At 45.2% G+C, this 26,795-nt stretch overlaps 1 protein-coding gene across 7 annotated transcripts in view; it reads left to right on the top strand.

The window, feature by feature from the left end:
• Positions 1–25,602, top strand: part of Abl2 (ABL proto-oncogene 2, non-receptor tyrosine kinase) — a 98,744-nt gene extending 73,142 nt beyond the window's left edge. For 2 of the 7 annotated variants that reach the window (XM_036202217.1, XM_036202216.1), the window contains 10 exons: positions 2,356–2,651; positions 5,683–5,955; positions 7,284–7,368; positions 9,070–9,247; positions 9,717–9,901; positions 10,899–11,051; positions 12,593–12,682; positions 16,769–16,942; positions 17,344–17,577; positions 17,887–25,602. In XM_036202217.1, coding sequence (XP_036058110.1) covers positions 2,356–2,651; positions 5,683–5,955; positions 7,284–7,368; positions 9,070–9,247; positions 9,717–9,901; positions 10,899–11,051; positions 12,593–12,682; positions 16,769–16,942; positions 17,344–17,577; positions 17,887–19,061 — 2,843 coding nt within the window. In that variant the 3' untranslated portion in view covers positions 19,062–25,602. Of the gene's footprint in view, positions 1–2,355; positions 2,652–5,682; positions 5,956–7,283; positions 7,369–9,069; positions 9,248–9,716; positions 9,902–10,898; positions 11,052–12,592; positions 12,683–16,768; positions 16,943–17,340 lie in introns of all 7 variants that reach the window. The other 5 variants (XM_036202214.1, XM_036202211.1, XM_036202212.1 and 2 more) reach the window with 3 other exon arrangements.
• Positions 25,603–26,795: the final 1,193 nt, after the last annotated feature.

Genomic DNA, 26,795 nt, shown 5'->3' with positions numbered 1-26,795 from the left:
GAAAAACCAAAAAAATAAATGAATGAATGAACGAATAAATAAATAAATTAAATTAAAAAATAAAAAGAAAGTGATGGTTGGCTTGAATTAAATAAAGAAACATTTTGGGGCTCAGTGGTTTACGAGCACTTGCTGCTTCTGCAGAGGACCTTGGTTCAAATCCTGGCACCCAGTGATATCTCATAAAATCTGATACACTCTTCTAGCTTCTTCAGGCACCATACACATACATGGTACACATACATACACACTGGCAAAACATTTATACGCATTAAACAAAAATAAAAGTGTTTTGAAAAAAAGTTTGATGTTGACTATGTAGTTTTTGCTTGAAATTCCAGCATTTTGAGATACTAAAGCAAAATCATGCTGGCCAGGTGGACTACAGAGTGAGACTCTGCCTTTAAATGAAAGTTTTGTAGAAAGCAGTTTTGTGTACCTGTAAGCAGGAGGCTTGAGCCCAGGGGACTGATGTTATCTATCCCTGGATGACAGAGTGAGACCTCCCCCATAGCAAAAATAAAAAAGGAAGTTCTTTCTAAGATTCCTGTCCTATCCTGTCCTGACAGTGTCTGCTTCCCTGTGCATTCCCATGGCTCTCCTCCTGTCTTTCTGTCCTGACAGTGTCTGCTTCCCTGTGCATTCCCATGGCTCTCCTCCTGTCCGTCTGTCCTGACAGTGTCTGCCTCCCTGTGCATTCCCTTGGCTCTCCTCCTGTCTGTCTGTCCTGACAGTGTCTGCTTCCCTGTGCATTCCCATGGCTCTCTCCTCCTGTCTGTCTGTCTGTCCTGACAGTGTCTGCTTCCCTGTGCATCTCCATGGCTCTCCTCCTGTCTGTCTGTCCTGTCAGGTTCAGTGTTTACTTCCCTGTCCTTTTCCATAGTAGTCAAGACTTCCAGGGTAGAAAATGCTAACTAAAAAGGGAAGGGGAAAGGCAAAGCCCTAGGATTTTTTGGCTTTATCCTGATTATGATGGCCTATGTTAAGCAGTTTTGTATAAGTGTTTAAGGAAGCAGCAGTGTATTTTCTTCCACATCCAGGTGTCTTCTCAGGTGAAATGGTAGGGGTGAATAAAAAGCCATGTTATGGTAAACATAGTGTAGGCCATGGGAGAAAGGTAGATGGCTACCACGATAAGTCTGAATTTTCCCTCAGCAGGCTTGGCCTGGCTGGTGTCTTCTGGGCCCTGTCTGTCGATTGATTGGCTTCTTTCTGCTCTCTGGCACTAATATAGCAGGTGTGAACTCTATAGAAAACCTTGTGTCTCTTGGAAATCAGAGTCCTTAGATGAACATTTATGTTATCTTTGCTATCTGTTACTTTGTTTTGACAGAGAAACTTCTAGTCTGTGCTGCAAGTATGGGCAAAGTGTTTATTGAAGTCTAAAGCAGATCTTTCCAGTTTAATAATGACATCAAGAGAGAGAAGCAGATACAAAGATTCACCAAGTGATTTAGATTTGGGGTTCCAACTTCACAATTATTTTCGGTTTGCACACACTAATTTTAGAGGAAAGGGAAGAGTGATTCATGCTTTATGGGAAACAGGGAGAACTGGAAAACTGGAACTTTGAACCCTTGAGTCCTTGTGCTGTGAGAGTCTCCCCACCTCCCTTCCTCTACACAGTTGTCGTGCTGACGGCTCGGTTGGGTCTGGAGTTGTGGGGGTGTGGGGCAGAAGGTGTTGGCTTACCTTGACGGCTCGGTTGCTTCACTGTCTTCTGACAATTTCAGTACCTTTGTATCTCACACATCTCATTCCTGAGCTTTTGTTATGTTAACATTGGATCATATGTGTGTATGTATGTATAGCATCTCTTTTAAGTGAAAGTACATTTTATTTTTCTTTTGAAGAGTAAGTACTATCTAGGTGTTAGTACAGTTCAGGAGACTGAAGAATGGTCCTGAGTCCAAATCTCGCCAGTCTAGGCTACATGAAACTGTCTTAGAAGAAGGGGTAGACAATCACACATGCATTCTCTCTCTCTCTCTCTCTCTCTCTCTCTCTCTCTCTCTCTCTCTCTCTCTCTCTCATACACACACACACACACACACAAGCACTGTCTTTTTCTAGCTATTTGAGTAAACTTTATTCCTATACTAACTTAGCATAATATGAGTTTTTACAAGACATTTGTAGTGGCATATAACCTTTGAAAACCTATACTGTCAGAAACCATTCCTTGTTAGGCTCCCATGGTTTAAGCTACAAAGCAGAGACTAATCAGGATATCGGTACACAAGCACCAAAGTTCTTGGTTCATTTTTTTAGTGAAGTTGAAGTTTGGCACTCCACTGCTCAGTCTTAAAGAATCTTAACATCGTCTCTTTCATTCTGTGATGACTTCATGGCTAGGTGAAAAACTACGAGTCCTTGGTTACAACCAGAATGGCGAGTGGAGTGAAGTTCGTTCCAAGAATGGACAGGGTTGGGTGCCAAGCAACTACATCACTCCAGTGAACAGCCTGGAGAAACATTCCTGGTACCATGGACCCGTGTCCCGCAGCGCAGCGGAGTATCTCCTCAGCAGCCTTATCAATGGCAGTTTCCTGGTTCGAGAGAGTGAGAGCAGCCCTGGGCAGCTGTCCATCTCGCTGAGGTACGAGGGACGTGTGTATCACTACAGGATCAATACCACCACAGACAGCAAGGTGAGACCCGTCTGTACATGTGGGAATGTATTGAACAGGGTCAAAGTAGAAAGCCATTTGTGTGTCTGATGTAAATAAAGTACTGCCTCATTGTGTGAGTTTGGGCCATTCGTCATGTTAGAGCTTCCTTCTTTCAAAACTACTTGGTAGTAAGATTAAAATTGTAGATAATTAGTAGTTTAAGGGTAAGCTCTATTTGAAGGTGAGCAATGAAGTGATGTATACGTTAGCTGTTTTTTTTTTGTTGTTGTTGTTTTGTTTTTTGTTTTGTCAAGACAGGGTTTCTCTGTGTAGCTTTGCACCTTTCCTGGAACTCACTTGGTAGCTCAGGATAGCCCCAAACTCACAGAGATCCGCCTGGCTCTGCCTCCTGAGTACTGGGACTAAAGGTGTGTGCCACTGCTGCCCGGCTGCTTTTGAATTTTTTAATGACATATAATGTGCTTTGTGTCCGAGTGTGGGTAAGTTTGTGCATGTGGGTGCACTGCCCACATAGACCAGAAGAGGACTTCAGATTCCCCTGGAACTGGAGTTGTGTGCTTCCTGGCGTGGGTGCTGGAGACTGAACTCCAGTCCTCTCCAAGAGCAGTATGCACTTTTAACCACTAAGCCATCACTTCCGTCTCCTCCTTGTCTGTTATTAAACCCCATTTTGTAGGATGGTAAAGGTTAAATGAAGCAATTTTTGAAAGTTTAATAGCTAATACAGCATAGGGAATATATTACTAGTTTTCTTTCTCTTTTTGTCCCATTACACAAGCATAGTGTATTGTCTGTGGCCCACGTGCAAGGAGTCAGAGTTGGTGATGTAACAAGACCCAGCAGTTATTAATTGTTCGCTTTTGTTTGTCTCTTGACAAACACCAGAGAGAAACAGTTGACAAACATTTATTTTGACGAAGAATTTCAAAGAGTTCAGTCTGTTTCTAGTGGCTGTTTCTAATACTTTCAGGCTGTGGTCAGGTAGAACATCATGATGGGGTCATGTGGTGGAGCAGAACTGCTTGCGCACCCCATAGCTACCAGAAAGGGAGCAGAGAGAAGCAGCTGAAGAGCAGCCAACCCTTCAGCATAAGTCTTTTGGGAGATACTGTGCATCTACTCCCTGACACAAACACAGCAGAAATGACCGTGCAGATATGCCAGACCTTGGCAAGAACATTATTTCACAGCCACAGTATTTATGGAAGTCCCAAGCAGTGTAATTGATTAATAAATGGTTGTATATTGTTAACATAGAATCTCCTACAGAAACAGAAATGAACATGATGTTCTACATACAAGTCCATATAGGAAGCTGTGGCCTACTGGCTACCCGGTACATCACCATGTCTATTTGTTTCTGAAGTATCTGAAGCTACTTTCTATTTCTAAGTAGACCTGAGTAGTTGCCCTGAGCCTAAGATACCTGGTTTCTATTGCTTTACAGAGAATTTTTCTGGCCTCTCTTATGGACGAGTTTCATACACATAAAGTTGGTTGAGAGAGTAGTATTTGCCAGAGAATTGTGTGGAGTGTGTGAGTGATCCCTAATAGCTGAGGGTTTTCTGTGGGCAATGGTAAGAGTCCTTTGATGAGGTTGGACCGTGGTGTTGATAGCAAGCCTTGTAAATGTACTCAAGGCCATGGGATTGTATACTGTAGAATACTGACTTTTATAGCATCGGAGTAACAGTTTAATAAAGGGCACTGACAGAAAGCAGACACTAGGTAACACATTGTATGGTTTCCTTTATGTGCAGTTCAGACAGAGCTAGTTCCACATGCTGGGAAGTGTACCTCGTGGAAACCTTTGCAGGGGTCAACAGCTGGCTAGCAAGGATTCTGGGTGCTAGTGATGTTACAGTTCTTGGTGTGGGGGTGAGGCTTACTGGGGGAGTTTATTTTGTGAAAGCCTACTAGTTCTATACTTGCGAATTATGTACATTTTTATATCAATAAAACAACTTTTTGTTTGTTTTAAACAATGGCTTGTTATTTATTTAAACAGTAGCCTGGGCATGATGGCACATACCCAATCCCAGCACTCATGAAACTGAAGCAAAAGAATCATAAGTTTGAGACCAGACTGGGTTATATAGAGGGACTCTGTAAATTAATCAGTCAGTTGATTAAAAACAAACAAAGATAAGCTAAAGACTATCTTATTTTACACTTCTTACTAATTATCACAAATTAGCAAGCATCTTGTTAATAACTCTGAAATCCAATTATATCTTTTTTTAATGGCCTAGATATTTGAAAAGGGTGTTGTAAAAATAAATACAAATTATAATTAATTATGTGATGATTAAGTAAAAATTATACCCATATAACCTCCCAATATCTAAATTAGTGGCTGTCACTTTCTGTTCCCCGTGGATGGTAAGTCCTACTTTATTAGCTTAGGAGGCAGCTCCTGATTGTCTGTTTTAATCACATCTCTCAGGGTTGGGTTGTACAGTCTCTGTTTCTGTGGCAGTTTCTTGCTCTAGCATAGGCTGACTTGAGACTCCTGGTGTTCCTCCTCCGGAGTCTTCTGAGTGCTGAATTTCACATTGTCTTGCTGCAGAAATAGTCTGAGGACTAGCCTGCCTGATGTCCCTTCAGCGTGTTGGACATTCTCCTTCAAGGCTAGTTTAGAAAGCATAGGACGGATGTGATTACGCCTTCTCCCTTGCCCTGCGCGTTGACATGACTTTGCCTTAATCGCGGTGACCTTCTGGGGCGCTAGTAGCACTGTAATCCTTGTGCCTTGTTGATGAGAGCAGGAGCGTCAGGAGCTCAAGGCTAGCCAGGCTACATAGTGGAGACCCTGTCTCAACAACAACAACAACAACAACAACAAACAAACAGAAAACTAGGCCAGGCACAGTGGCGCACACCTTTAATTTGAGCATTCTGGAGGCAGAACTCTGTGAGTTCAAGGACATAGTGGAGACCCTGTCTCAAAACCAAACAGATGTCCCATCCTCGTGTCTCTAGGCCAATGAAATGTATGCTTTAAAAGAGTTCTTCTCCCTGGAGTTGTTGAGCCTCCTCTTCTCTCCAGGTGTATGTGACTGCCGAGAGCCGCTTCAGCACCTTGGCAGAGCTTGTTCACCACCACTCTACAGTTGCCGATGGGCTGGTGACCACACTGCACTACCCAGCCCCCAAGTGTAACAAGCCCACCGTCTATGGTGTGTCCCCGATCCATGACAAATGGGAAATGGAGCGAACAGACATTACCATGAAGCACAAACTCGGGGGCGGTCAGTATGGAGAGGTTTATGTTGGCGTCTGGAAGAAGTACAGCCTCACAGTTGCAGTGAAAACATTGAAGGTGGGTTGCTGAGAGTTAAGTTCCAGGCCTGTGTGTGTGTGTGTGTGTGTGTGTGTGTGTGTGTGTGTGTGCACGCGCTGAATCACTTGGGAAGATCAGTGTGCCCTTCTTCAACTTTGGACACTCTCCACCCACTGGTGCCAAACACTTCAGCAAATGGTGGTGATTAACCCTAGCGCCATTGCTGACAGTGCAGGGGCTGGTTATTCACTGCAGTACAACCCACATGCGGGAAAGGCTTGTCTCTGGAGGCTGTTGATAGAGAGCGAGGTGGGAATTTAGAAGCAAATTATAAGTTCTGCTGAGAACAGCCCCTGCTAAACAGAATTCTCCGTGCAGGGTCATGAGCTCCCTATTTTTGTCTCATCCTCCTGCCTTTTGTTTGTCCCTTCTGCCTCTTTGCAGTTAGAGACACCCTTTTTAGTTAGAGTAAAAATGACAGGATGTCACTCAGTAGTCCAGTTTGGCCTTCCAGTCACGATCCTCCTGCCTCAGCCTCCCAAGCTCTTCCCTGCACTACCATGCCCTGCTAGATCACTTCTTGTTTGTGAACTCCTGAAAGTCTTTTTTTCTGATCCTAGCGTCTCTTTTGTAAGCATCCTGGTATAAAATCACAGTGCTGCCCGTCATTTGGTACCCTGGTGTGTCACTTACGTGAGCCATTCTCGTGGGTAGCAGTCAGCCCTGTTTACTAAGCATGTTGGGAATGTGAAGGGAGCAGTGAGGCCTTGCACATGCGCATTGTTCTTTAAGAAACGCAGGACCTAATCAGAAGGTCAGACACTAACCTAGCAAAAAACTGACTCTCTGCCCCCTCCTTCTGTTGGGGTAAGCTGTAAGGTGAGACTGTTGAATTTTGCTTACCCTGTTTATTTTTACTCCAGTGCCTGACACTAGGTAAATTCAAGGACAACATTCTTAATTGTTCTTCTGTAGAGCATATTAGGTTGTGTAAAATTTAAAATTTCTTATGACAATATGCTAAAATACTCAAATGTTGATCGCTTTTACTTAAAAAGAGTTATTTTTATTGTATGTGTATGAGTGTTTTGCCTGTATTTTAAGTTCACCATGTGGGTGCAGTGCCCAAGGAGGCCAGAAGAGGGCATCAGAGTCTTTAGAACTACAGATGGTTACGAGCTGCCATGTGGGTGCTGGGGACCAAACCCAGGTCCTCTGCAAGAGTAACAAGTGCTCTGAACTACTGAGCATCTCCAGCCTCCTTTACTTTCATATTTGAAGTAGGCTTATGAATTGATTTAAATGAATGAGAGGGAGGTTTGACCTCCTTTTTGTCTGTCTTTCTCACTCCCGTTGGGCTTTAACAGGAGGATACCATGGAGGTGGAGGAGTTCCTGAAGGAAGCTGCAGTGATGAAGGAGATCAAGCATCCTAACCTGGTACAACTGTTAGGTGAGAACCCCAAACTCCAGGTGTCCTTAGGGCCGTGCTCCCTCCAGCCCCTGTAGTCTTCAGCTCATGTTTGTGCGGGACATTCTGTTCTGTTTCAGCATCGTGGTGGAAGTGCTAGATGGAATCATAAGCTGGGGTAGAGCTAGTAGGCACCAAGTCTTAGGGTTAGTACTGCAAACATTCACACATACATACTCATCCCATATCATTTAATTAGTAGACTGTTTAAAACAAAAAAACAGTGGCCCAAGTTGATGGCCTTTTTAAAAATAAACTTTTATTTTTAAATTTATATGTATGCATGTTTTGCCTGGATGTATATGTCTGTAGTGCCTAAGGAAGCCAGAAGAGGACATTGGATCCCCTGGAACTGGAGTTATAGATGGCCATAAGCCACCCTGTGGGTTTTAGGAGTCAAATCTGGGTCCTCTGGAAGAGCAGCCAGTGATCTTAACCACTGAACTAACTCTCCAGCCCCTTTAAATTTTTTTTTTTACTTAGTTTATGTGTTTGGGTGTTTTGCCTACATGTGTGCCTAGTGCCCTTGGAGGCCAGAGGACAGCATTAGATTTCCCGGAACTAGAGTTACAGATGGTTGTGAGCTGCCGTGTGGATGCTGGGAATCAATCCCTGGTCCTCGGAGAAGTAGCCCGTGCTCTTAAATGCCCATTCATCCCCCTAGCCACAAATTGATTGCACTATGTTAAGCTGTCCAGTTTGTGATTTCCCCGGGTTCAGAGTTCACAAGCATTGGACATGGCATCAAAAAATTGTCATGAAGTATTAAGAGACCTTAAGCAAAGGACCACTGAAAAACAGAATGAAAACCTGTAGCTGATCAGTTTATTTAGGCAGGAAATAGATATGCTGCGATGGGTTAGTTTCTTACCTGTTTGGGCCACAAAGGAACCTTTGATTATTAAGCATTTTCCCTTTTTAAAAATCAGGCTTGGGGGGCGGGCAGTGTTGGTTCAAGACAGGGTCTCACTATGTAACCCTGGCTGTCCTGGAATCTACTCTGTAGACCAGGCTGATCTCTAACTCACAGAGATCCGCCTGCCTCTGCCTCCCAAGTGCTGGGATTAAAGGTGTACACCACCACTGCCCAGCTGGGCCATTTTCCTTGAATGTCCAAATTAAGTAAGCTAGGCAAAAAGAAAAATAATTAATATGGAATCTGCCATGTATCAGTGAAATCCTTGACTATGAAGGCAGTTTTTTACAAAATAATTAGAGGCAGCCAGGCGATGGTGGCTCATGCCTTTAATCCCAGCACTCAGGAGGCAGAGGCAAGTGGATCTCTGTGAGTTTGAGGCCAGCCTGGGCTACAGAGTGGGATAGATCCAGGACAGGCTCCAAAGGTACACAGAGAAACCCTGTCCCAACCCCCTCTCCCCTCAAAAAAAGACAAAGTATTGGAAGCAAGTGAGCTTCAGCATAGACCTTAGCGCTATTATTTTAGATTAGCAGGTTTGCACACAACTGAAGTGGGGGACGTGGGCACATACAGAGCTCTAGGAAGTTTGGCCTCACTCCTTACCAGGTTCATAGAAGAAACTGCTTTTGCTTTCCAGACAGAGGCTGAGACAGTCTGAAGCTGCAGAGGACAGCTCAGCGGGACAGATCCTAGCAACCTGTTTTAAGTCTTGTTGTATTTATCTCATAGAAAGTGCTGAAGATTGTCCGCTTGCTCTTGGTCAGGTGTGTGTACCCTGGAGCCGCCCTTCTACATTGTGACGGAGTACATGCCCTATGGGAACCTGCTTGACTACCTCCGTGAGTGCAACCGTGAGGAGGTGACAGCGGTTGTTCTGCTCTACATGGCCACTCAGATCTCTTCCGCCATGGAGTATCTGGAGAAGAAGAATTTCATCCATAGGTATGTAAACCTGACCATTTCGTGTGACTAAGCACATGAATGTGAAGGTGATAATTGCCAGAACATTTCACACAGAGAAAAATTTTCTCTGTTGCAGTCTCAAACCAGAAAGCCCGTTTACCTAACACTACCTCTAGGATCCTTTTGCTCCATCTAGTGGCCACAGTTTTGAAGTATGACTCTGTCTTAGGAAGTGTTTTAAAGCCTTCAAGGAGGGGTCTGTTGCTCCCTCTTCAAGTCTATCCCATTATACGTAAAAAGGAATTCATTTTGTCCAACGTCTTTCTTCTGCCTCCTTGTGGTTACTTAGTGAGTGGTAGAAATTAGCAAGTTTCTGTGTTGGTGGTTATCATAAAGTAATACAGTGTTAGTTAGCATTTCCTTATCAACTGCCTATAGTACAAAGAACCAAGACTAGAGCGTTCAGACCCGTATCAGCTGGAATAATTCCAGGTTCTCTTTCTCATAGAGATCTTGCTGCACGGAACTGCCTAGTGGGAGAAAACCACGTGGTAAAAGTGGCTGACTTTGGTTTAAGTAGACTGATGACTGGAGACACCTACACTGCTCACGCTGGAGCCAAATTTCCTATTAAATGGACAGCGCCCGAGAGTCTGGCCTACAATACCTTTTCAATTAAGTCTGATGTCTGGGGTAAGATTGATAGGACTTTTTTACATGGGTTTCATTTATTTATTTAACATTAGCTATGGCCAGCCTGGTATTCACTATATAGTCTAGGCCAAAACTTGGGGCAGTTCTTCAGCCTCTGCCTCCTGAGTGAGTACCATGGACATGTACCACCATGCCCAGCTAATTCATCCTCAGAGCTTTTATGATGTTCAGATAAAAAAGTACATTGAGAGGGTGATGGAAACATCTGGAGAAGAATAAACACCTGTAATACCATCACTCAGGAATCTGAGAGAGGAGGCCTGGGAGTTTGGAGAGAGGCCAGCCAGAGCTACTTACTTAGCATGTTGAAGGCCAGCTTGAGTTATATAGGGATGGGGTATAGTTTAGTGGTTGAGTACTTTGGCTGCTACAAGACCTGGGCCATTCCCTAGCATAGGGGTTGGGAGCAGAGACAGTGAGAACACTGTAAGTGTTACCATTGGGACATGGTAGCAGATGCCTGTACTTTAGCATTCTGGATGCTCAGATTCTTGAGTCCTACCTGCAATATGGCGAGACTCTGTGTGAACAACAAAGTAGCTTTGCATGGCAGCGTAGGCTCTGATCTCAGCACTCAGGAGATTGAAGGAGTAGGAGCCCCTAGTGGAGTACAGGCCAGCCTGGGCTATAGAGTAACTTCTAGGCCAGCCTGGACTGTGTAAGAGCCTGTCTGGGGTGCGGGGTGGGGCACTTGAAAGAAGGTCCAATCCAGTCCCCACACTCCACTGGAGTTGTGATAGACCTTCCTCTCTAAAGCTTCCTGCTCTTCATGTGAGGTTTGGCTCACTTCTGTCATAGGGAACACTCTGTAAAGAAAGGTCTGATAATGCTTCCTTGAGAATTTGCCCTTGTCCTGGATCTAATTTCTACTGCCCTGAGAAGTAGAAAGACTACCTAGAGAGACTCAGTAGACCAAATTAGTGTAGAAATTTAGAATTGGGGCCAGTAGAAATTATTTTTTAATCTTCTCACACAGCTTTTGGAGTACTGTTGTGGGAAATTGCTACATATGGGATGTCGCCATATCCGGGTATTGACCTATCTCAAGTCTATGACCTGCTGGAAAAAGGATATCGAATGGAACAGCCTGAGGGATGCCCCCCTAAAGTGTATGAACTTATGAGAGCATGTAAGTGTTGTGCATGTTTGAGCTTTGAAAAAGAGCCAGCAACAGGATGGTTAATGAGATCTGCACCATTTCTGCTCTCAGTCTTCCTAGACTGGTCTGGTCTCATTAACAGGTAAAGAGCTTGTCATCGACAGGGCCGGTTGGCGCAGTGCGGATGTACCATTGAGTCTTAGTGGAGTCCTAAGAATAGTTGTCTGTGGCCCAGATATAGAGCCAATTTCTGAAAAAGCATTTGTATATTTAATAGACAACGAGAAATTGAGTTTGCATAATATGTTACAAAGATTGGCTGCTCTCAGCTAGATGTGAATGGTTACTAAAGATTGATTGTTAAAGTAACCTCAAATGGGCTGGGAGGTGGCTCAGTGTGTAAGAGCGCTTGCTCTATAAGCATGAGGACCTGAGTTCAAATCCCTAGTAACTGTGTAAAAAGCCTGGCTCAGCTGCACATGCCTATAACCCCAGCATTGGAGCTCACGAGGTCTGGGAGCTCACTGGCCGGCCAGCTCAGCTGAAGTGGCAAGCTTCTGGTTCAGTGAGAGGTCTCATGTCAAGGCAGCAAAGCATAGAGAACAGTAGAGAAAGACGTCCTGTGTTTTTCTCTGGCTTCCACATGCCTTTGTGTACATGTGTACATCTAAATGCACACTCCCATGCATTTACTACACACAAAAAAGCCAAAGAGTAATCTCTTATGACTGTGAACAAAACATCAGACTTCTGCTGAAGATGCAGACTTGGGAATATGAGTAGCAAATGCAAATGTGCTTGTGTTCCCACATTACTGTATTATTTTCTCATTGAGCATTTGTGTCTCATGCTACCCTTTATCAAATGTATACTCTATAATCTTTCGGATAGCTTGTTAAACTTCTGAATTTGTACACTCAATATTTAGGAACCTGGGTATGTTTTATTTTTTGTTTGTTTGGTTCTAAAGACAGTGTGTCACCATGAAGCCCCAGCTGGCCTGGGACTTACTGTGTCCCGCAGACTGGCCTTCATCTCATAGAGATCTGCCTGCCTCTCCCTCCTCAATGTTGGGATTAAAGGTATGTGCTACCATATGTAGCCAGTTGTTTTTTAAATGACATTGATTTCTTTATGGGGCTTGAGTGTGTGTGCTGAAGCATTAGTGTGGGAGTCAGGAGAATTTGTGTAAGTAAGTTCTCATTCCACCATGTGGAACCCAGGGATTGAATGCAGGTTGTCAGGCTTGGTGGGGAACACTTTTACCACTGAGCTATCTTACCAGCCCATAGCTCACTTCTCTAATAGAGGGAAATTTGCCATTTTCTAACCATGCTCTCCAACTTTTCTATTTCTGTAGCAGTGGGGATGGGAACCAAAGCTAAATAGGACCAGCACAAGGAGTGGGCACTCACCCACCCCTCAGGGCTGGACCAGGAGTTAGCCACACATCCCACGTTCCCGTGCACATGCTGTACTCTGATAGGTACCCGGGGTGGTGCACGGACCCGGTTGCTGGTGTGCTGCCAGGCATGACTGTCAGGAAGGCTGAAAGTTCTCTTCTTCCCCAGGCTGGAGGTGGAGCCCTGCTGACAGGCCGTCTTTTGCTGAAACCCATCAAGCTTTTGAAACAATGTTTCATGACTCCAGCATCTCTGAAGGTGAGTCTTCCGCCCGGCCCGGCCCCGGGAGTTGACTCTGGTGACCAGTTGCAGGGCAGTGATGGGCATTTAAAAAATGGGCAGCTCCTACAGTTTTTAAGTGTTGGAAGTTGACTTTGACCTTCATTATTCTGTGTTTCTGCTTCTTTATACCTTTTTAGTTCTGTGTTTTTCTTTCTTTTTCCTTTCTTTTATTTGTTTTGTTTTGAGACAGGATTTCAGTGTATATCCCCAGCTCTCACTCTGTAGACCAGGCTGGCCTCCAATTCACAAGGCTCTGCCTGCCTCTCTGCCTCCTGAGTGCTGGGATTAAAGGTGTGTGCCATCACCACCCTGGAGTTTGGGGGTTTCTATATCATATTTCATATTGAAATTACATTTTGATTTGAAATTTACTCAGTCTCTACAAAGAAAATTAGTAACTTCAGTAGTTCTTAACACACAGACAATTTTTAAAAATAAGTGAAAATATTCTAGGGGCTGGAAAAACAGCTCAGCAGTCAGGACACGTACTGCTCTTGAAGAAGGCCAGAACAGAATTTACTTCTCAACACCCACTTTGGGTGACTCACAGATACCTCTGACTCTTGGCTCTAGAGCAGCAGTTCTCAGCCTGTGGGTTGTGACCCCATGGGGGCTTGTTGAACTGCCCTTTCACAGGGGTCACATACCCAATATTAAAGGTCATGGCATTAGAAAGGTTGAGAAACACCGCTCTAGAGGTGCCGGTGCCCTTCTCTGGTCTCTGTGTGTCCTTGCACTCATGTATGTATACCCACACACATGTACATAATTAAAAATAAATCTTTAAAAACAAATAGATTCTAGGCCAGGGGAGAGGGGGGTGGCGCACGCCTTTAATCCCAGCACTTGAGAGGCAGAGCCAGGCGGATTTCTGTGAGTTCGAGGCCAGCCTGGGCTACAGAGCACAGGTACCAAAACTACACAGAGAAACCCTGTCTTGAATAAATAAGTAAATAAAATTCTAATTCTAAGCCACATCTAAGGCTTGGCCTAGACACCCCCCCCCCATCAATATCATGAGATTTCATTTCTAGAAGTAGAGCATAACCAAGATTTCTCTAGACAGATATTGCATCTGAGTATAGTTTATGATACTGAAAAATGTAGGAACAACCTAAGCATCTACTGGATTGTTGATTTAAGTAACCACATAACTGAATACTTAGCTTAATATATTTAAGAGTATAATTTAAGTATTATCAATAGAGATAAGCTTGTCCTTACTCAAGAAATGGGTCTATGGACACGTGCAGGAAGTTGCTTGATTTTGTGTGTAGCACTCTTAACCAAAGAAGTCAATGTAGAATGAATCTTAAAGGTACTTGTTAATAAAATCAAACCCGAGGCCAGTTATTGGGGTGAATGCTGGAAGATCAGAGACACAGAACAAGCTACAGTTTCCTCACCTCGCCAGTTCCTCAGCTGGTCTTGTTTCCTCAGACTGCAAGCTTCTGTGTCCTCATCCCTATGGCTCTCAGCTAAACTGCTGCTCCAAAGCCTGAACGCTAAACCAGCCAAATGCTTAACCCACCAAATGCTTAACTAACTTAGTTCCTGGTCCTCACGCCTTATATACCTTTCTGCCATCGCTCCCTGGGATTAAAGGTGTGGGTCACCATGCTTAGCTGTTTCTAAAGTGGCCTTGAACTCAGAAATCCGGGTAGCTCCGCCTCCCAAGTGCTGGGATTAAAGCTGTGTACCACCACCGCCCAACTTCTGCTATGGCTTACTCTTCCCATTTTTTAGCCACCATTTCTGGCTCTGTTCTAGTGGCTGTCTGTTCTCTGACCCCAGATATGTTTATTTCGGGGAACACATAATATTTTGGGGGAACACAATACCACAAGTCAAGCAGTTAGCGGTGTGGTGGTACACCAGTACTTCAGCACTCAAGAGGCGGAGGCTGCAAGATCTCAAGTTCAAGGCTAGCCTGAGCTACATCATGAGACTATTCAAGTTAGTAGCCTGCTTTCTTGTGCTCTGGAGTGAGAGCCTGTTCTTGGAGAGCTAAGAATACAGAGGTCTTAGTTTCACTTGTCTCTTAGACACTGTGATACGGTTCTGACGTTTGTACAGACGTTTCCTCCAGAAGTTCAGCATCAACATTCCAATAAAAATAATCCTCCTCCTTCTTCTCTGAGTTGTCCAACACACACACACACACACACACACACACACACACACACACCCCAAATAAATGTAATAAAAATGCTTTGAGTAGTAACATTTTTACAATTTAATTGATTGTGTTTCATTTTTGTTTAGGAATAAAGAGTATACTTTTGCCTCAGTAAAAGCCACAAAGCTCAGCCTGGCAATGGTGGCACATGCCTTTAAACCCAGCAACTTGGGAGGCAAAGGCAAGTGGGTCTCTGTGAGTTCAAGGCCAGCCAGGGCTACATAGTGAGACCCTGTTTCAAAAACAAAACAAAACACATTTTGGGGTTGAAGAGGTGGCTCAGAGGTTAAGAGCACTGGCTGTTTTTCCAGAGGGCCTGAGTTCAATTCCCAGCATCCACATAGGGACTCACAACCATGGTGCCCTCTTCTGGCCTGTAGGCAGAATTGTATACATAATAAATAAATCTTTTTAAAAAGTCACAAAACTCATGACTTGGTTAAATCAGCCAAGGGTGACCAATAGAGTGAATGTTATTTTGATAATCAAGTTTAGTTTTGGGGAAGGGTTGTTTTTGTTGTTTATTATTATTATTATTTTTAATGTTGGCCCTTGGGCTTGAACCCAAGGTTTTCGTGCATGTTAGACAGATACTCTACCACCCGAGTGACATCCCCAGCTCAAAAGAACCAAACTTTTGTTTTTCCTGTCATAATTGGTTAGTTGTGTGTGTGTGTGTGTGTGTGTGTGTGTGTAAGAGAGAACTGATTTTTGTTTCACTTGCATGAAATGGAATAAATTATATTACTCTCCTTTTCAGTGAAAGCTGCAACCTCAGAATAGAAATCTCTCCAGACATGTGTTCCAGCATTGGAACAGCACTTAGTAAGGCAGGCTCTCCAAATGCCCATTGAGTCCAGTAAGCATGTGAAGCTATGAGCAACATCACTTGCCAGCAGGAAATACAGAGTAAACCATGAGATTTCCATGACATGCCTACCAGAATCTGCAAAATCCAGCTACATACACTACAGAATAACAACATCCCATTTTTGCAGGCATGCCGAGTAGTTAACCAGAACATTTACACACTGGCAGTGTGGGTGTAAACTGTTATGGCTGTTATATTGGTCAGAACCTGATATAAGATCAGTGAATGTGTACCCCATGACCTATCAATTAGATGTACGTGGCATTGTGAACCAACAAACTTGTATCAGGTTGTTCCTAGCAACATATTCATAGTAGCTAAAATTGGAAACAAATGAATTTTGGTAGTTATCACACATCAGAATACTACTATACAATGAGGAAGAGACCCCACCACATGCAATAACATGTAAATCTGTAGGAATAATGCTGAGTAAAAGAAATTGTACAAAAGAGTGTACATGGAGCTGGGCGGTAGTTCAGTTTGTAAAGTGTTTGGCATTCAAGTCAGAGGACCTGACTTCAGATCCCCAGCACCCACATGCAAAACTGGGCATGACAGCACACACCTGTGGGAGTTGGAAATAGGGAGGTCACTGGCTTGCTTGCCAATCAGTCTAACTAAAACAGTGAGCACTAGGTTGAGGAGAGACCCTGTCTCAAAAAGTAAGGTGGAAAGCAGTTGGGAAAGACACCTGGCATTGGCCTCTGTCCTCCACATATATAAGCTCCTATGCACACATAAGATTATGTACTCTGGTTTCATTTATATGCTTTGTATAATTTATTTTTATTATTTTCAAGATGACATTTTGCTCAGGCTAGTCTGATATTTCTGGGCTGAATGGATCCCCCAGCCTCAGCTTTCTGAGCATCTGGGCCTACAGCACAGACTGTTCACCCAGCTGCATTTATGAACTTCAATATTCTGTTCTCCTTTTTTCTTTTTCCGTTGTATGCCTTGTTCTCTATCTTAAGGTTGTGTTTTTTACCAGACCTTGTCTTTGTTACAGAGGTGGCTGAGGAGCTTGGGAGAGCTGCCGCCTCGTCATCTGTGGTTCCATACCTGCCTCGATTACCTCTGCTTCCTTCCAAGACTCGGACCCTGAAGAAGCAGGGGGAAAACAAAGAGAATGTAGATGGGGGTCTTGATGCCTCCGAGAACCTGGCGTCCAGCTCAGCACCAGGTATGAGGGGTCAGAGCAGAAGTGTATGCCTGAAGAACCAGTGTGTGATACTTCTGGGCCTTGGCCCTGCCCTGCCAGTGTGGGCGGTGCTGTCCATCCAGTACAGAGCCTGCTTACTAGCTCTGTTTTCTCAGCCCCTGGCTCCCAGATAGTTGCCCAGATAAGTGCTGACAGGTACATCTGGATTGTAGAGAAGGGTGCATACAGAATGGAGAGTAAGTGTCACTATTACTAGCCACATCCCAGTTGGACACAGTCACTGAAGCAGTGGTGTGGTTGTTAATGTCCTACGTAAGGCTGACATCCGATGTGTAATAAGTGCAGACAGAAATTCTCTAATTTAGTCATGCTAACTGCCTCGCCTTTTGTCTTTCCTGTTATTGATTGGCCATTCTCAGCAGGGTTCATTAGAAGTGCACAGGCCTCCAGTGGGTCCCCAGCTCTGCCTCGAAAGCAAAGAGATAAGTCACCTAGCAGCCTCTTAGAAGATGCCAAAGAGACATGCTTCACCAGAGATAGGAAGGGAGGCTTCTTCAGCTCCTTCATGAAAAAGAGAAATGCCCCCACACCCCCTAAGCGCAGCAGCTCCTTCCGTGAAATGGAGAACCAGCCCCACAAGAGATATGAACTCACGGGTAACTTCTCATCTGTTGCTTCTCTACAGCATGCTGATGGGCTCTCTTTCACTCCCGGCCAGCAAGAGTCGAATCTGGTGCCAGCCAAGTGCTATGGGGGGAGCTTTGCACAGAGGAACCTCTGTAATGATGACAGTGGTGGGGGTGGGGGCAGTGGCACTGCTGGGGGTGGGTGGTCTGGCATCACAGGCTTCTTTACACCTCGCTTAATCAAAAAGACACTGGGCTTACGAGCAGGTAAACCCACAGCCAGTGATGACACTTCCAAGCCTTTTCCAAGGTCAAACTCTACATCTTCCATGTCCTCAGGGCTTCCAGAGCAGGATAGGATGGCAATGACCCTTCCCAGGAACTGCCAGAGGTCCAAACTCCAGCTGGAAAGGACAGTGTCCACCTCTTCTCAGCCAGAAGAGAATGTGGACAGGGCCAATGACATGCTTCCAAAAAAGTCTGAGGAAGGTGCCGCTCCAGCCAGGGAGAGACCAAAAGCCAGACTCTTGCCCAGAGGAGCCACAGCTCTTCCCCTGAGAGCCCCTGATCCAGCCGTCACAGAGAGTGACTCTCCTGGGGTAGGGGCGGCTGGAGTGGCAGCTGCCCCCAAAGGCAAGGAAAGGAATGGTGGGACGCGACTTGGAGTCGCTGGAGTCCCAGAGGATGGAGAGCAGCCAGGCTGGTCCTCTCCAGCCAAGGCCATAGCTGTCCTCCCAACTACCCACAACCACAAAGTGCCAGTCCTTATCTCACCCACTCTGAAACACACTCCAGCTGATGTGCAGCTCATTGGCACAGACTCTCAGGGGAATAAATTCAAGCTCTTATCTGAGCATCAGGTCACATCCTCTGGAGACAAGGACCGACCCCGACGGGTAAAACCAAAGTGTGCCCCACCCCCACCACCAGTGATGAGACTACTGCAGCATCCGTCCACCTGCTCAGACCCTGAGGAAGAGCCGACTGCCCCGCCTGCAGGACAGCCCACTCCAGAAACCCAAGAGGGGGGAAAAAAGGCAGCTCCAGGGCCAGTGCCCAGTGGTGGGAAACCTGGGAGGCCAGTGATGCCTCCACCTCAAGTGCCTTTGCCCACACCTTCCATCTCGCCAGCCAGAATGGCCAATGGCACAGCAGGTACTAAGGTGGCCCTGAGAAAAACCAAACAGGCAGCTGAGAAAATCTCAGCTGACAAAATCAGCAAAGAGGCCCTGCTGGAGTGTGCCGACCTACTGTCCAGTGCGATCACGGAACCTGTGCCCAATAGCCAACTGGTGGACACTGGGCACCAGCTGCTTGACTACTGCTCAGGGTACGTGGACTGCATCCCTCAGACTCGGAACAAATTTGCCTTCCGAGAGGCTGTGAGCAAACTGGAACTTAGCCTGCAGGAGCTGCAGGTGTCCTCCACAGCTGCTGGGGTGCCTGGGACAAACCCTGGCCTTAATAACTTATTGTCATGTGTACAGGAAATTAGTGATGTGGTGCAGAGGTAGCCATTGTCAGCCTGGTGGGAAATGTACACATACCTGAGGGGAGAGGGAAAGGGACTCGGTTTCCTGTGTTCTTGTTTTTAAAAAGTGAAAGACTAATACTTGAGTGTGTTTATGTGAAGTACCTCAGATCCCTGAATTCTCACGTTTACAGGTTCATCTCAAAATAGCAAAAAAGGAAATCACGTAAGTAGATAAGTCCATTTGGTGGAGCAGGGCAGTGTGGACAGAGTTGGAAACTGCACTGGGAAGTAAGGAGCATCATGTATATGTCCTAAAGTGCAGCCCTTCCCTGGATGGACTATCCTGTGGTGGTCCATTGGGCTGTCTCAGTTGTTCTGTAGATGAAACGGGCCTTGACCTGGCAGGTCCTGGGGGTGATTGTGCTTCAGTTCACCACTCAGATTCGAGGAGCAGGAAAAAGCAGAGTGAGGGATGTAGCAGATGTCTTACTAAAGGCTGTTGGACTTGCTTCTCCATGGGTCATTGCTGCTGTAGCAAGAACTGCAAATTCGATTGCTAGAACACTGAGCTAGGAAACGTGGCCCTTTCCATCTGCGTTTGTCCTGTTTACCATGGGTGCATTAGTCGGTGCAGGAAGTATAGAATTCGAGGGACATTTAGTCAGATTGACACCTCCAGAACTCTTAGGGTGATTAGCTGTCACCCCTCCCACTCTTCTAGTATGTTACTTCCTAATGGACCAGTGTCCACTTGCTGCTTCTTGGTGGCTCTCTGAAAACCACAGGCATAGGGGGGCTTCTTAGTGGTTCTTCTCTGTCCCTTGCTGGCCAGGCTGTCTTCCTTTATTTCTGGCAGCATTCAGGGCATTACCCAGCGTCAGTGTTGAAAACAGTGGTCACTCCAGGTTCTCATGGGGAGACCCTCTGCCCCTGAATACTGACGGGATGGCCACTTAAGCAGCTGTGTACGTATACTCTTTTTTGCATTAAGTACCAAGGAGATGCAGTACCTTTTTGGAACTGACTGGGCACAGAGCCCGAGACTGAGAAGAGAAGCTTGCTTGATCCACATGGCTACTTGCACCTTTCCCTTCCCTAATCCCCACACTAATCTGGGTGGACAGGGGTCTGAGAAGGCCTTTCACTAAGGGCTTGCCTCCACAGTATTCTCACATCCTTTTTCCTGCTCACAGAGCACGCCACCCCCTTGTCGAACTTGGTGGAGTCTGTGCTGGGAATATATATATGTGTTGGGTTATTTATTTTGGTCTTTCACCTTTATTTTAAGAGTGTATTATAGAAGGAGTGGATTATTTTCAGGGAGCACCAATCAGACTAAAAAACCTAAGGCTTTAACCTGCAAATAGGTTTTGCCTTTGAAAAATAGGCATTTCCCTTCCCTAATTACAGTTATGGAAGCTAATAGGGTAACAAGGAGCAGAAACTTAATACAAATTGTTGATGTTTTTGGTACTAGGTCTAATTCCAGGGGTTTTTGTTTGTTTGTTTTTGAACTTTGTGAACACCCCTTTCATTCCCCAAAGAGAACCTAATACAGAATATCTTGATTTTTTTTTTTCTTCTTCTTCCAAAAGAGTATTATTTAGGAAGATGGGCATTCAGCACTGAGCCATGTTTTCCTCTTGACATCGATCCACCATCAAGTAGCTGCCCCGTCTTTTGATCTATTAATTGAAGGCAATAGCCCTCATTCTCAGGAGTGTTTTGCAGACTGATCTGCAGCTCCCATTGAGAGCCTCTCTGGAGAGCTCTTTGCTTACTGTTACGACATTGGGTTGCTTCTCATTCTCTCTGCTGAATCACAACTAGAAAACTCTAGAACTGCTGTGCTTACAGTAACGGGGCCAGAATCATTTGGCATCCTTGACCAAGGAAGAAATTTAGTTTTCATTAGAATGAAAGACAATTTGGGTGCTTATCACTGTTGCTCGAAGAAGGCTCAGGGTAAGAGGAGGTTTGAGTGGAGGAGAAGGCTCCTGCAGGTGTTAGTGTTCGCACTCAGGATCCGTTCTGCACAGCAGGGGTCAGGTCTGCGATGGCCACAGTAGCTGGAAGCGAATTTTCCCTCCTTCTTTCTGCACCACTCCCCACCATCCTATGCTCCTATAAACTTGAATCTGTTTTAGCAGTTAGCCTTGTATGGGGTGAGGGGGGAGCTAAAATTGGAGGCCATTATCAATGCTACTTTTAAAGTTAATCCCTGCCATAATGGGATATCATAAGAGATGATTGTTGTTTTCAGGTTTGGGTCTTGTTTTGTTTGTTTGGTTGGCTGGCTGGCTGGTTGGTTGGTTGGTTTTCCCTTCAGAGTTCTGAAAACAGACTTGGAGAAACACTACTGAATATCTCAGCTCCCTGCTTTTCTCAGTCTGAGGGATTGAGTCAAGGCCAAGTCTCCCTGAGGGCAGCACAGATCTGTCCTGCTCCAAGTGGGTCATCACTAAATTCATGAGTTGAACTGACCTTTTCCTCAACACTGTCATGAGTAGCATTAGCTGTTGTAGCACACTCCACATGATGCATGAACTGCGTCGCTTTCAGGGATTGAGCCCACAGGTCACAGAGACACTGTCAACTTGACATGAAAGAATTATTTAGGGTTGTTTTTTCTTTTCTTTTATCCACCTGCAAGGGACCAGCTTAAAATCAAAAAATAAAAACAAAATCAGTAAATTAAAAGGTTTGAATCTAAAGCAGAGAAAACTGCTTTTAGAAACTGAAATTGTAACTTAACTTTATGTAGCCTGGAAAGAAAGCCGATGGCATCTCCTGCAGTCATGTGATGCATGCATGGCTTGCCACAGCTTTGGTATGTTCCTATACAAGTCTTGGGTTTTCAGTTGCATTTCCCACCGTCAGGTGCTGCGTTCTGTATTGAATGTATCCTAAGTATGCTTCACAGGAAGCTTTTTGTTTTTAAGCTTTGGCTACAGTTTCAGATGATCCCCATCATGACGTTCAGAGAGAGAGTGAGAGACCTGAAAATGGGCCCTTTTTAAAAGATGTTTTGTAGTGGATTGAACTGAATTGAACATGGTGCACCAAGCTGTGATCTGGAGTCCTGACATTGTGGTATTTCTCCACCACACCTGCGGCAGCCTTGTGAGATGCCAAGGCCATAGACAATCAGTGTACATGGTGCTGCACACTTCTAAAGCACAGGCTCTAGTGGGCCCTAGCTAGCAAGGGCTTGGGTCTTGAGTACCAGTGTAGCCAAACAAGCCTTCAGTAGTAGAAGCAAGCATAGTGCTATCCTTCTAGACTTCAGCCACACAGAAATCCGCACTTTGTAGTTTAAAATACCAATTTGAGTTGTTTCAAAACAAAAGAAAGGAAGGAAGGAAGGAAAAGAAAGCCAGTCCCTACATTCCTTTTTTATTCAAAAAGAAATCTATTGTTGTGTCATTTTAATGATTGTTGGATAGTGGGAAAGAACCTGGAGAAGTAAATGCAATTCAATTATAAAGTTGTATTATGAATACCTGTAGAGGATGAGCTGGCCTGGACCTGCAGCTGGAGAATCCCCTCTGTAGTTTGCTACAAAATTATATATGAAACTGCTAAATGAATCTGTAGAGATACTGCAAATGTTTGCTAATAGTGCAGAGCTGAGGAACTTGGGAAAATTAGGGACCAGTTTTTTGATTTCCTTCTCTTTAGGAGTTAGTAAAGTGGTGGCATGTCATCCTAGCAGAGAAGAAGCCGAGCCAAGAACATCTCAAGTTTGTGACGAACCTGGGCTGCAGAGCGAGACTCGAAGGAGGGTGGGTTAGTTCCTTTGGAGCCCAGCAGCTTGTCCAGGCCCTGGATTGGAAAGTGAAGGCCCTCTTTCTTCTGATCAGTCATCTAGTACATGCTCAACTAGTATCCTTGCTGTGATCAGAGCAGACTCATTTCCTGTTCGTGTTGATAGTATCTTTGTAAAACTAATGTCCTGGGAGTTTGTGGGTAGAGAACTGATGTACTTGGAGAATTTCTAGAATTTCTCTACCAGTTATAAATGATATTGACATTTATCATCTCTCCTTTCTTTAAAAAAAAAAAAAAAAAAGTAGCTGGACTTAACTCGCCTATTAGATAATCATGTACTCAAGTAAATTATGTGCAGGCAGGCAACTTACATCCAGCTGCACTCTATATTCTGACCTCCTGTATTTTTTAGTAGATCATGTGGAGGTGACTTACATCCAGCTGCACTCTATGCTGACCTCCCCATGTTTGCTGTCTTTGCTAGTGATATCATTGTCATCATTAGGCCGTGTCGGCAGGGGAGTCAAAATTGGGTTGACAGAGTCATCTTTATTTCTGTTCTTAATGATCTGTTTCATTATCTTGCATGCATTAACTTGCTTCACCTGGATCTGGGACCCATCTTTATGGCCGCAGCATCTGCTGTGACCAGTACTTTTTATATTTCCTATCAGCTGCCTTGGCTTCGTCAAGTTGGTAGCCCAGTTCTTTGAAAATGCCTGCTTGGGTTTTGGGTTTTGTTAGGCATGCAGGAGCCTAGAGCAAGGCAGTTCCAAGGGAACCTGTGCACAGACTGGCAGAGGCAGCCCCAAGGTTCCTGTGGCTTCCATACTGCGAGCCTTGCCTCCCGAGCAAAGAGGCGGGGCCTTGGGATGCTTCTAAAACTTGGCCCACTCCTACTGTCTGATGCATAGAGTTCCAGTTTTCCAGCTTAGGGGTCAGAAGTGCTTGGAGCTCCTGTCAGCTGCACTAGTCAGCACAGCACAGCAGCCCAGCTTCACTGCTGTTGTCTGAGGTCCCACTACCCAGGAAGCTGGCTTGGTTCACCCTGCTCAAGAGCATTGGCAGCTGGTTCCTGGCTCCAGTTTGTCTTTATAAGGCCGCTGCTTTCCATGCCGTGATTGTCCCATCTTGACTGTGTGTGCGATGATACCCCTTCCTTTTGGACTAGCTCTCTGCGTGACCCGGGAGGCCCCTGTGCTGTTCCCTGGATAAGGTCTGGGGTAGCTTGTCTTGATTAGAAGCTGACAGTGGCAGAGGTCATGCTCAGAGGTTTGTGCCCTCACAGATGGGCTCCCGAGTACTGTTGGAAGAAGTACTTGCCTGCTGGGCTGGTGTGTGAGTGTTGAACTAGATCTGCTTGAAACAGGGTGCACCAGGCCTCCAAGCCCTTGTCAGTTCAGGAGACCTGGCCTTCCGGGCGAAATGCCAGCTGGCAAATTGCTGCTTCGCCTTTCAGCCCTTGTGATGAGCTAGGGGAAGGAAGCCCCTTCCAGACCCATCCTCCCTCCACACACACTTCCACTGCTCCATGTACGCCTATAAACCAGACTGTTCACCCCTGGTGCTGATAAACCTGAACACAGTAGCAGAACCCTACCAGCCAGAGAGGACAGGTGGCACACTGGGTCTGCACATCTGCCATCATCTAAGGGGAAAGGAAGTGTGTCCACTTCTCAGACGATAGCATCTTTAGGGAAGAATGGAGCTGTCTGTGGGTCCTGAGTTACTCAGCTCTTCCCAGAGTACAGACCCTAATCCTTAAGACATGGGGGAGGCATTGTCAAATGCTAACAAGTTAGTGAAGGAAATAGAGAGTTTTATGGGTGCAACTTGCTTGGGCTTGTTTCTGAGGCCCTGAATAGGAGTTGGACATCTTGTTTTTAGGGACCATACAATTTAGTGGCGAGTAGGACTTAATAACAATCTCACACACATAGTTCTTCCTTTCAGCAGTTTATGGTTGAGTCAGAGACTACTGCAGAAGGCCGCGATGCTTTAGGGTCACTAGTTCCCCACATTATGCCTGGTGTTCTGAAGACCCATGTGTCTGTGTGTTGTGAATGGTAAGAGTGCTGTTGGTCAGGGCCAGACGCACCAGCATTCCTGCATCTCCACGGCTAGCTTCCACTGATCCCACCCCAACTCCATCGTGAGAAGCATTTGCTGAGACCTTGAGAAGTGACCTTCAGGAAAATGAGTATTCAGAAGCTAATGGGAAGGGGAGGTACTGACCACACGGCCCCTGATGCCCTCTCTGAGGCAGCAGCAGCTATGCAGTGCGTGGGCTGCCCTGAACAGCTCCAAACACACTGCATGCACAAAGGTGTCCTTCTGGACCTGCACTTTGTTTCCTTTGCAGCCGGATTCTGTAATGACTATCAGTGGGGAAACCCCATTTTGTGCTTGCTTGGTAAAAGTAAATTTGAACATTTTATGGTGGTTGATAGAACTTTGTCCTAAAACTTGCTAATTCAGATTCTTTAAAGCCCTAATGTTTATACCAAAGGTTACACGGCAGGTGTAGCTGGTGCACAGGGGGTGAAGCCCACCATGGTGGGCCTTGTGTGCATCGCTGAGGGGACACAGTGCCCAGTGAGACCATATGGGATCTAACTAAAACGTGTTGGTCATGGGTCACACTACCACTGTTGTCAAGTGTTTGTTCCTAATGGTCACTGTAATAGATTTTCCATAGTTTTTCTAATTTAATTCTCTCACTCTGTTGTCTGACTGTGAACTGCTAACAGTGTTAAACTTGATGTAAATAAATGATGCCCTTGGCGGGGACTGCTTCCTGTCGTATCTCACATGGTTTGCAAGTTGTGTTTTGTTTTAAATAAAGGTTGGAATATTTTATCGGCAAAGTGGGCTTGAATTGGAGTATTTCTCCTGGGGTTTTAATTGACAGGGAAGCTAAGCAGATCTTTATAGGCATACAGGAGATAATGTAAGGTCCACCAGATGATTAGTAAGCATCCCTCTGATGACATTCTTCCTGGAGTGCACTATGATAATGAATCCTCATCTTGTGATGATTGTTGTACATATGATACCTTCTGGAGCCAGGGCTGGCAGACATCAGGTAGGTAATGTGTGGGTATCTATATAATGTGAATGGACTACACAGAGACATTTGATTCTCTGAAAATCCATCCTGAACACAACTGCAAATAAGTTCTTAGACTGTTTTGAGATGGGTATTAACAGAGTAAGTAGGAATCCTCAGAACATTCTTCTTATTCAGAATTCGTTACCTTTTGTTTTTCATGCTTTCAAGACAGGCATGTATCCTTCTCAAGGTGGCCTCAATCTTGCCGTGCAACCAAAGCTGACATTGAACTTGGATCTCTGCTGGGGTTGCTGTTGTATACTACACTGTTTATATGGGTGCTGGCGATTGAACCCAGGGCTTCATACATGATAAGCAAGTGCTCTTAGCAACTGGCGCACACCCCCAGATCCCAGCACCTTTTTGACACATTTATAGACATCATTGAGAATTTGTCAGTGGCTATCATGACAAAGTAGCCAGGTAAGAGAACTCAGTCATGGTGTTTTTGTGCAGAGAAGGTGACTGACTGGTCAACAGTACTGCAGAGTACCTCCAAGGAGCTAACGGAAAATTCTGAATGTTCTCACCACAGTGAGATCTGGTCACAGATACTCTAAAGACCCTGACTGGGTGATGGCAGTGTGCACATGTATAGAAACATGAGTGTTTTCAATACTGTCCCTCCTGTCCTCCAGGCCCAACCCCAGGTATTGGTAGCCCCTCCCCTACTTCCCCACGAGATGAGCTCCTTGACACTGCACACGAGTGGGGTCCTGCAGTGTTGAGCCTGAGTTATTTCAAGTAGCATCACATCTTCCACATTCATCCATGTTGCCACGAAGGATGAACCTTCATTGTTTTTATGCTCCAGGACTTTCCCCACTGTGTGTCTGTCCATTTCCAGGACCCCATCGTCTGCTGATGGAATCCCAGGCTGGTTAGTCTCCT

The sequence above is a fragment of the Onychomys torridus genome, chromosome 11 (assembly GCF_903995425.1).
Source record: "Onychomys torridus chromosome 11, mOncTor1.1, whole genome shotgun sequence".
Classification (NCBI taxonomy): Eukaryota; Metazoa; Chordata; class Mammalia; order Rodentia; family Cricetidae; genus Onychomys; species Onychomys torridus.
This window is presented reverse-complemented; position numbering and strand designations above follow the sequence as displayed.